General features: G+C 41.6%; 1 protein-coding gene across 5 annotated transcripts in view; it reads right to left on the reverse strand.

Annotated features, from left to right (window-relative positions):
* Positions 1 to 11,101, reverse strand: part of AGBL2 (AGBL carboxypeptidase 2) — a 46,853-nt gene extending 35,752 nt beyond the window's left edge. For 4 of the 5 annotated variants that reach the window (XM_043582507.1, XM_043582505.1, XM_043582511.1 and 1 more), the window contains exons 1-6: positions 10,573 to 11,101; positions 10,254 to 10,386; positions 9,929 to 9,992; positions 8,389 to 8,523; positions 4,671 to 4,724; positions 3,306 to 3,491 (exon numbers count right to left, since the gene is read on the reverse strand). In XM_043582507.1, the coding sequence (XP_043438442.1) occupies positions 3,306 to 3,491; positions 4,671 to 4,724; positions 8,389 to 8,523; positions 9,929 to 9,992; positions 10,254 to 10,289 (475 nt within the window). In that variant the 5' untranslated portion in view covers positions 10,290 to 10,386; positions 10,573 to 11,101. The remainder of the gene's footprint in view (positions 1 to 3,305; positions 3,492 to 4,670; positions 4,725 to 8,388; positions 8,524 to 9,928; positions 9,993 to 10,253; positions 10,387 to 10,572) is intronic. The other variant, XM_043582506.1, reaches the window with a different exon arrangement.

The raw sequence follows: 11,101 nt of genomic DNA on the forward strand, positions 1-11,101 counted from the left end.
ACGTTGGGCATAGTACTTAAAAAAATAAATAAAAATCTAGTGCTTTTGTGGATTACCACTGCAATAACGTGGTTATTTAATTCCAGTTTCCCACCTTTTCCCCCTCTTGGAACTGCATCCAAAATCCTCACAGGAATTTTCTTTGCTTATTTTATACAGAGAAAAGCAAAATCCTATTGTTCAGCCACATCAACTAAGACTTTTATCTAAAAATTGATCTTAGGACTTCTCAGCTATTATACGAACTCAAAATTCACCCTCCATTTCCAAACACCTTAAGAGCAGAATCCTGTGCCCAGTTAAGACACTGAGAAGTTCCCTCTATTTTCAGCTTTATCTCCTGTCTTTCATGCTCAATGCTCCATGGTTGCTCAAACATGCCATGCTCTTCTTCTATGTCCTCTAACTAGAATATTTTCTTTGACCTTCTCAGGAGGATTACTTGTAACTTATCATCCTTCAGATCTCAGTATATGTGTCATCTCCTCTGGGAAACCCTCCCTAATCTTCCAAGCTGGTGTTAAGCGTTCCCAGAGGGACTAAACTCTAAGAAATTGCCTGGTTGTATCTTCAACAACCCCACCAGTATGTGAACTCTCGGTGTCTCCATTTGTTTATCATTATATCTGTAACACCAAGCACTGCACTTAGCAGATGGCAGATGCTTATTAAATATATATTGAATGAATATTATAAGAGGGAAGTGTGAGAATAAGAAACATCCAGTTGTTTATCTAGCAGTCTAAAGCAGAGACATAATGTTTGATAGACGTAGGCATCCCAGCCATTAGAAAAGTCTCCACTTCAATGCAACCCACTTCTGAAACCCTCACATAATGAATGCTGAAGATTGTATTTGCACCAAGAGCTCAAACGTATGACCAGCAATCTCACAAAACTAGTCTCCACCATTTCCACAAAAACACTCCAATAAACTCAAAATACAATTAAAAACAGTCAAAACTGGGACACCTGTGTGGCCTAATGGTCACACATCTGACTTTTGGCTCAGGTCACGATCTCGGGGTTCATGAGTTTGATTCCCACATCAGGTGAGCTCTAGTCCCACTTCGTGTGAGCACAAGCCCTGCTTCAGGCGAGCATGAGCCCTGCTTCTCTTTCTCTCTCTCCCTCTCTTTCTCTGCCCCTCCTGGGATTCTCTCTCTGCCCCTCTCTCACTTGCACCCTACCTCTCTTTCTCTCTAAAAAAAACCAAAACAGCCAAAACTGGGGCGCTTGTGTGGCTCCGTCAGCTAAGTGTCTGTCTGACTCTTGATCTCAACTCAGGTCTTGATCTTCAGGATCGTGAGTTCAAACCCCGCACTGGGCTGCACACTGGGTTTAACCCTACTTAAAAAAAAACCAACAAAAAAAAATCTAACAACAACAACAACAACAACAACAACAAAACAACAGTAAAAACTATGTTCTGGTATGTATAGTGTTCATCAGCTATACCAAGGCTAGTAAAAATACAACTTCTATGGCACAAAAACAGACACTCAGATCAATGGAATGGAATAGAGAACCCAGAAATGGACCCACAAACGTATGGCCAACTAATCTTTGACAAAGCAGGAAAGAATATCTGATGGAATAAAGACAGTCTCTTCAGCAAGTGGTGCTGGGAAAACTGGACAGTGACATGCAGAAGAATGAACCTGGACCACTTTCTTACACCACACACAAAAATAAACTCAAAATGGATGAAAGACCTCAATGTAAGACAGGAAGCCATCAAAATCCTTGAGGAGAAAGCAGGCAAAAACCTCTTTGACCTCGGCCGCAGCAACTTCTTACTCAACATGTCTCCAGAGGCAAGGGAAACAAAAGCAAAAATGAACTATTGGGACCTCATCAAAATAAAAAAGCTTCTGCACAGCAAAAGAAACAATCAGCAAAAATAAAAGGCAACCGATGGAATGGGAGAAGATATTTGCAAATGACCTATCAGATAAAGGGTTAGTATCCAAAATCTATAAAGAACTTATCAAACTCAACACCCAACAAAGAATCCAGTGAAGAAATGGACAAAACACATGAATAGACACTTCTCCAAAGAAGACATCCAGATAGCCAACTGACACAAGACAAAATGCTCAACATCATTCATCATCAGGGAAATACAAAACAAACCACAATGAGATATCACCTCACACCTGTCAGAAGGCTAACATGAACAACTCAGGCAACAACAGATGTTGGCGAGGGTGCGGAGAAAGAGGATCTCTTTTGCATTGCTGGTGGGAATGCAAGCTGGTGGAGCCACTCTGGAAAACAGTATGGAGGTTCCTCAAAAAATTAAAAATAGAACTACCCTACGACCCAGCAATTGCACTACTAGGTATTTATCCAAGGAATACAGGTACGCTGTTTCAAAGGGGCACATGCACCCCCATGTTTATAGCAGCACTATCAACAATAGCCAAAGTATGGAAAGAGCCCAAATGTCCATCAATGGACGAATGGATAAAGAAGATGTGGTATATATATACAATGGAATATTCCTTGGCAATCAAAAAGAATGAAATCTTGCCATTTGCAACTATGAGGATGGAACTGGAGGGTATTATGCTAAGTGAAATTAGTCAGAGAAAGACAAATATCATTATGACTTCACTCATATGAGGGCTTTAAGAGACAAAACAGATGAACATAAGGGAAGGGAAACAAAAATAATACAACAACAGGGAGGGGCACAAAAACCTAAGAGACTCTTAAATATGGAGAACAAACAGAAGGTCACTGGAGGGATTCTGGGAGGAGGGATGGGCTAAATGGGTAAGGGGCACTAAGGAATCTACTCCTGAAATCATTGTTGTACTATATGCTAACTAACTTGGATGTAAATTAAAAAATAATAATAATAAAATGAAATAAAATAAACAAATGAAAAGATCATAATAGAAAATATCTAAAGATGACATAAAAAACATTTAATAAATAAATTCTAATAGTTAAAAAAAGTAAAAAAAAAAAAATGTTACATCATGTGATTTTGAGTCAAAAAAAAAATACAATTCCTAAAACTCAAGCATATTAATACTGAGGCAGATGTAAGTACTGATATATTTCGGCCTCTGGAAAGGTATCCCTCCATTCCAATAAACCCTGAAGCATTTGAGCTTACACATTAGTGTAACTTTTACTTTGACCAGTGTATATCAGTTTCCCAGGGCTTAATCATTTCAGGATGAGCTAACAGATGTTGAATCTGTCCTGCCTTGTAGTTCAGTATGCTGGACTTAATATGTTCTCATAATAATGTCTGTCAGGACAGCACCGCGACACAGAAGTCACATTACCAATATGATGAAGGTTTTCCTTGATGACCTCACATTCTATTGGCCACCTTGGAGCCTGCAGAGGCCCGCTGCTAGAGAAGAAGGTAAAGAGATCTCGGGGTTCTCGAAGACATGGGTTGACTTCACCAAATTCATCATGAAGAAGCTGCCTGCTCTTAAGAAGTGGTGAACTAAGCATAAGAGAATCTGCAGAGAGAAAGGGAATGAGTGAACAGCTTTCCTTTTCTCCTTGAGGACTTTACAGCTCAACTGTGACAACCAAGTAACTTGAAGCACTGTATTAAAATATGAGCACAGGTGCACAATCCTAAGACAGGTGTCTCCTTCAAGAAGGAGATTTAGTCCAAGACGACAGCATTGACATTATGCAAAGTTAAAATTCTACATTATTAAAATTCTACACAGTCTATTAAATATTTATTTATTTATTTATTTTTTTCTGAAATTTATTGACAAATTGGTTTCCATACAACACCCAGTGCTCATCCCAAAAGGTGCCCTCCTCAATACCCATCACCCACCCTCTCCTCCCTCCCACCCCCCATCAACCCTCAGTTTGTTCTCAGTTTTTAACAGTCTCTTATGCTTTGGCTCTCTCCCATTCTAACCTCTTTTTTTTTTTTTTCCTTCCCCTCCCCCATGGGTTCCTGTTCAGTTTCTCAGGATCCACATAAGAGTGAAACCATATGGTATCTGTCTTTCTCTGTATGGCTTATTTCACTTAGCAACACACTCTCCAGTTCCATCCACGTTGCTACAAAAGGCCATATTTCATTTTTTCTCATTGCCACGTAATATTCCATTGTGTATATAAACCACAATTTCTTTATCCATTCATCAGTTGATGGACATTAAATATTTAAATGTAAAGGTTTAGAGTAAGTTAGAAGAAACATTTTTGTTTTTTAAATCAAATTATGTCATATTATTTTTGCTTAGAGAGAGGCAAAAGAGGAAACTGCATTTCATCCGTTAGCGTTTTAGAGAAAAGTACGTAAGACTTTATTAACAACACTAATAACTATTAACTAATTTGTAGAAATAATCTACAAATTAACTTTCAAATTCAAAATAGAATGGTTGGGAGGACACAGAAACTAACGAAGAGGAGTGAGCAGGGGCAGGAGAGAAAGATGAGCTCTTGGGAAAAAGAATGAGAAAGAAAGGAGGAAAAGAGGCTCCCAGGACGGAGAAAAAGAAGAGAAATGAGAGGAAGAAGGCAAAGAAAGGCAAGGAGAGGGGGAAGGAAAGGCCAAAAGCTCCTGGGTGTGGTGAGTGTCAGATCTGGAGGGGAGAGCAGGGAGTGAAGACATATTTCTGTAAAGCAGCAGCATGAGTTTTCGGGTCTGGAAGGACATGGAATACCTCTGCTCACAGCTTCTATCTGTCTATGCACAGGTGAAGATGTACAGGTGGGCCCTAGAAAGAGGAAGAAGGAGGTATGGTTTGTCCTAGGGATCTGTGACTTTCTTTTTTCTTCCCTCTTTCCCTATCCCTTTCCATCCTCCACCCCCATTTAGGGCCCCAGTTTTCCTTCCTTTTTTCTTTTCTTTCTCTAAAATTTTTTCTTTTTAATTTCAGGGCCCTGTTTTTTCTGTCTCTTAATTTTTTCCCTAGTTTAATGAGGGGAGGGGGGATCATAAACATTTGAAAAGATGGTAAAGCTGCTCAGCGTTACATCAAGAAATGTAAACCACTATGACAAGGAAATACTACTTTTTTAACCTAACAGACACAAAAAGCATTTATGTGTTTTCACATTCATTCTGGCACAGGTGTTAAGTAAACAGGTACTCTCAGAACCTGCTGGCAAGTGGGCAAATCAGTACAAACTTTCTGGAAAGCAGTTTGGCAGTTTATCTAGTAACATTTAAAATACAGAACCATTGATCCAGCAATCCCACTGCTAAGAATTTACTTTACAGATTTTCTCACAAAAATTCATCAAGATACACATACAGGCACGCCTGGGTGGCTCAGTCGGTTAAATGCCCGACTTTTGGTTTGGCTCAGGTCATGAACTCATGCCTCGTAGGTTCAAGCCCCATGTCGGGCTCCGTGCTGATGGTGCGGAGCCTGCTTGGGATTCTCTCTCTTTCCTTCTCTCTCTGCCCCTCCCCTGCTCACTCTCTCTCTCAAAATAAATAAATAAACTTAAAAAGAAAAAAAAACTACACATACTAAGACGCTTACTGAAGCAATGTTCAAATAACAAAAATGTGGAAACAACGAAAACATCAAAAGGGAAGTTAAAAAAATTATGACATATTAATCAGGTGGAATACTGTAGGTGCCCTTAAAAAAGATGAGGTAGGGATGCCTGAGTGGCTCAGTCGGTTAAGCGTCCAACTTTGGCTCAGGTTGTGGTTTGTGAGTTCAAACCCCATGTCAGGCTCTGTGCTGACAGCTCAGAGCCTGGAGCCTGCTTGGAATTCTGTGTTTCCCTCTCTCTCTGCCCCTCTTTCACTCATGCTCTCTTTCTGTCTCTCAAAAAATGAATAAACGTTAAAAAAAAAAAAAAAGATGAGGTAAAAAATTGTGTGTGTGCTCATTTGAAAAAGCTCTGTAAGGTGTATTATTAAACGGAAAAAAAATATCAAAGTTATAGTATTATAGTATTGTGTATAGTATCCCCTGTGAGTAATTAAAAAGACAAGAATACACAGATACATGAAGATATATGAAAAGAATTAAGACAATAATGGCTTTATCAGGAGTAGGGCACGGAGGGCTTTTAGCTTTCCTTTTTTTCTGCCATTTGAATTTGCAACTTTACACATATATTCCTTTTCTTTTGTTTTATTCATTTACTTTCTTTAATGCTTATTTATTTTTGAGAGAGAGAGAGAGAGAGACAGACAGAGAATGAGTGAGGGAGGGGCAGAGAGAGAGACACAGAATCCAAAGCAGGCTCCAGGCTCTAAGCTGTCAGCATAGAGCCCGATGTAGGGCACCAAATCACGAGCCATGAGATCATGACCTGAGCCAAAGTTGGACCACTTAACTGTAACTGACTGAGCCACCTAGGTGCCCTTCTTTATTATTTTTTCTTCTTTTTTTAAATAAGCAGATTGTATTGTAACCCATCCCTTTTTCTCTTTGTTCTTTTCTGGTTAAAAAACCAACAGCATAAAAATACTTTGCTACAAAGATGATGCAAAAAGATCTTTACTTCAACGATCAAAACAGGAAAAAAAGTCTGGAGTCTGGTTGCTCTAAAGATCATTTTTCCTTAATACCACTGAAATTCTCAATTTACTATAAGGATCATGCATTTACAGCTGCATTGTCCTGTGAGGACTACCCCTTACTGTGAACAAAGTGGACAGAAGCAGTAAGGCTGAGATGAACTTATCGTAGGAGGAGACTTCTATAAGTCCACCCACAGGTTCCGGTGCACATCCTATTATCAATTACACTCTAAACCTCATTCACATTGTTGCCTCTACCAGCTGATTTTGCATTCATGTTTTTTATTCTATTGAGCCTGGCAATCATTGCTTATGAATGTTATCTTGAGTGTCAGTTAAATGGGGCAGGAGGAAACTGAAGGGTGTGGGGCAATCAGCTGGTTCCTAAGCCATCCCACCCAGATGAGTCTCCTTCGCTCAACCCCTGCCTTTCTACTCCCTGTCAGGAGCCCTGGGACACAGAATGGAAGAGCCTTCAGGGCACTGGGATGTGCGCAGACATAGATCTGAAAATAGAATTGCTGCGTCAAGGGTCATGCACTGTACTAAATTTCCCAGGTAGTGTCAAATTGCCTTCCTAAAATAGTCTACCTGTTCACATCCCTGACAGCAGTGGAGGAGTGTTCCCCCATACCCTGACCTATTATACTAGGTGTCATTAAAAAAAGCTTTTTTTCCCCAAATCCCATAATTAAAAAAACGGTACCTTGACATTTTGATTTGTATCTTTAATTGGACGTGAAATCGAGCATCTTTCCATAAGCCTGTCGACTGTATTTTTTAGGAAAGGCTTGCTCATGTCTTTTTCTGCTTTGGTTGTCTTTGCCCATTTTCCTATCTGGTCATCTTTTACATATTGATTTGTAAGAGCCTGTTATGTTAAGGACTGTAATCCTTTGACATATTTGTCGCAAACTTTTTCTTTTTCAGTTTGTTATTTTGCTTTCTTCACAGTATTTTATGGCTTTTGAGTCGTGTCATTCACAGGTTTTAACTAGAAAAAGGGCACAATCAGACTTGCATATAAAAAAGAATAATGCTGTGTGGAAAACAGACTGAAAGGGGTTAGCATGAAACAAGAGAAGAATTCAGGAGACCAAGTACTGGGGCTGTTTCAATAATGAGAAATGATGGCAGCTTGAACTGGGATCAGGGGAGGATATGGGGAAAAGAAAAGTGAATTGACTTTTGGTTGCATATGTATTGAGGGAGAAATTCAACTGCATACCTGCCCTTAGATTCCAGAAGGAACCTATAAAATCCTTGTGAAAACTTATTTTTTGCTTAAGCTAGCTGAAATTGGTTTCCACCATTCTTTTTTTTTTTAAATTTTTCTAATGTTTATTTTTGAAAGAGAGAGAGAGAGACCGACTATGAGTGGGAGAGGGGCAGAGAGAGAGACAGAAAATCTGAAGCAGGCTCCAGGCTCTGAGCTGTCAGCACAGAGCCTGACATGGGGCTTGAACCCGTGAACTGTGAGATCATGACCTGAAATAAAGTTGGAAGGTTCAACTGGCTGATCCACCCAAGAGTTTCCTGGTGGTTCCCACTGGAACCAAGAGTTCCCTGGTTTCCACCACTATTATGCAAACTGCCTTAACAAATACATCCATCAAATCTGTGTAAAAATCAATGTGCTCCTCTTGACCAAAGAGTCTTAACAAATTTTCCAACAATTTGAAGAAAAAGATAATCCAGAAGGTATAGTATTTTAATTTAAAACCTATACTCCAAAGTGGATCTAGATAGAACATTTTTGAGTGATGTCAGGAAACGGTGGCCGAGGCTGCTTCTCTGGCTTCTTTCGAGTTAGGCCATGTTCTCCTCAATACCTGAAGGAGTTGCTCAAGGCAACTGAATTCTGGGGTTCACAGACACTGATTATTACTCACACAGAAGCTTCTCCTTTTGCAGAGGGTCTGGTATCATACCCTGTCTTTCTCCAAAAGAGCCGCTCAACAGGTATCGAGGATTATTCTTCCAAACATGCTGGTGTGTAGCTGAGGTTGGTAAACTACCTCTGTGACCTATGAATAGACAATTAAACAAAGGTGCTGGAAGGCTAGTTCATCACCTGTAACATCTAGGTTAATACCAAAACCACGACCACTACCAAACCTGCCACTACTTCTGTCACCACCCATCACCCACGGCAGGCTTTTACAATGAACATGTCCTATTTTCCAAAAAGCTTTCATATTCCAACTTACGTGAGCTAAGCATCATTTTCTCCATTTTACAGTGAGGAGAGACTTGAGAAGCAGCATGGTACAGTGGAAAGAGAAAGGTGCCCAAAACTGCTTTGTCTTGAGGGCTCTTGAATCTGGCTAACTGGAAATCCAGTTTTCAACAAATTACCACTTTATTATTATTTTTTAAATGTTTATTCATTTTTGAGAGAGAGAGAGTGTGCGCAGGGGAGGGGCAGAAAGAGAGGGAGACACAAAAGAGAGGGACAGGCTCCAGGCTTCGAGCTGTCAGCAAAGAGCCCGATGTGGGGCTCAAACCCACGAACTGTGAGATCATAACCTGAGCCGAAGTCGGACACTTAACCAACTGAGCCACCCAGGTGCCCCACAAATTATCACTTTAAAAATGAAACAGTTAATAAGAAAGTTTAACAACGTTGATAGAAATAAAATCAATATTGAAACTTAATTTTATTTCTAGATACTAGGAACAAAGAGAATCAAAATTTAAAAAGATACCATTTATGGTAGCCTAACGATACAAAGTCCCATGACGAATTTACAAATCTTTATTGGGAGACATTAAACAACACCTATGTAGACGAAAAAAACAGAGTATATTCATAGATTGCTGAACCAGTATTAGAAAATTCTCACTTCTTCTGAAATTTGATCTACAGATTCAATACAATGGAAAAGGCAAGAACAGCCAAGAGACTTGTGGACAAGATGGAGGACATGTCTTTCCAGATTATCAAGACTATTTAAATGCCATATGGTATAATTAAGAAAGGGTGGTGGTATTGGCCCAAGGATAGACAGACTCTTGTATACACACTCAATGGGGCGCCTGGGTGGCGCAGTCGGTTAAGCGTCCGACTTCAGCCAGGTCACGATCTCGCGGTCCGGGAGTTCGAGCCCCGCGTCGGGCGCTGGGCTGATGGCTCAGAGACTGGAGCCTGTTTCCGATTCTGTGTCTCCCTCTCTCTCTGCCCCTCCCCCATTCATGCTCTGTCTCTCTCTGTCCCAAAAATAAATAAACGTTGAAAAAAAAAAAAAAAAAGAGGTGACACACAGCAGCACAGCAATGGAGAAAGGAAGTACTTTTCACTTCCCTTCACCTTTCCCTTATAGTGCTAGAAAAATTCGCCATTAGTTCATCCAAGTGCAACTCTTCCAGTTAATCAAACCATTTACTCCATGAAGGCAGAAAAGGTGATGCTAGGTAAGAATGAGATATTACCTTTAAAGTAGCCATAGTATTGAAGATGATGGTACATAAAGTCTTCATAGGGATCAGGAAGAGTCTGTGAAAGGAAAAGTCATCTCAATCACGAAAGTCCTTTCAAGTAATATTGAACTCTTAACAAAAGGCACACAAGAAGTGTTTGTTGCAAAGGACAGTATACCCAAGGATTCTGTAAACAAACCGAGTGAAAGACATTCATGCAAATTATTCTATCTTGGGGATCAAGATCTCCTGCTGGAAAAAGGTGCCACCAGAATATACCTTCTGATATAGAAGTACTGGATTTCTGTGGAGTTCCTGGAGAGGGGAGTGTACCAACCTCCTGCTTTACCTCTGTTTCCAGTGCTGGGAACATGTTACTTCTGCATTCTATGCTGAAGACAAGTCAGGGACACCGGCATCCAGCCACAACCCCCGCCCGATTTCCAAAAGGGCAGCTGATTACACAGAAGCTAAAACACCAGAACAGGACAACTGAAAAAAACTGCCGATATTCTCCCCCACCCTCCTCCACCTGCGCGGCTCTCACGCCAATTTTAGGAAACCCTGCCGCATCGCTCCCTCTTCCCTGCCAACCCAGCTTCTCACACATACAAGCACCTGGCTACTGGTTCCCACTCTGAGGCTCGGAGGCACACCTGAGGAACTAGGGAGCGCGGTTTGTCTTCCAGCCTCTGCCTCCGGAGGCGCCTGGACCCTTGCTGGTCCCATGCTTCCCTCTCCGAGGAGGGAGATGCCCACCACCAGGACGCAACAGGAAAGTGAAAGAATTGCGAATGGGGGGTGGGGGGTAGAGGGATGCGACGGAGTCGCCTCGGGGTAGAAAAGAAAGGTCAGGGGCCCGCAGTGTGGGCCCGCGAAAACGGGACCCAGGGGTTCAGGGCTTTCTGGTGCTGGAGAAGGAAGTGAGGGGCAGTTTCCCGAAGAATAGGGGCGGGGGCGTGGAGATTTCCTAGAAAGGCAGGGGAAGGGTGCGATCGCCTCCGCTCCCCGGCCCGTCCCCGGGCAAAGGAGCCTAAGCCAGGCGGGAGGCCACCTCACTGCAGGGACAGCGGCCGAAACGCTCAGCGGCCAGAGAACACGCTTGCAGCACTCGCCCGCCGCGGCTTTCTGCTGCTAGGGCCCCGGTAGCCTAGCAACGACGGAGCGGAAGTGGGAGAGCAGGGT

Source organism: Prionailurus bengalensis, chromosome D1, assembly GCF_016509475.1.
Source record: "Prionailurus bengalensis isolate Pbe53 chromosome D1, Fcat_Pben_1.1_paternal_pri, whole genome shotgun sequence".
NCBI lineage: Eukaryota > Metazoa > Chordata > Mammalia > Carnivora > Felidae > Prionailurus > Prionailurus bengalensis.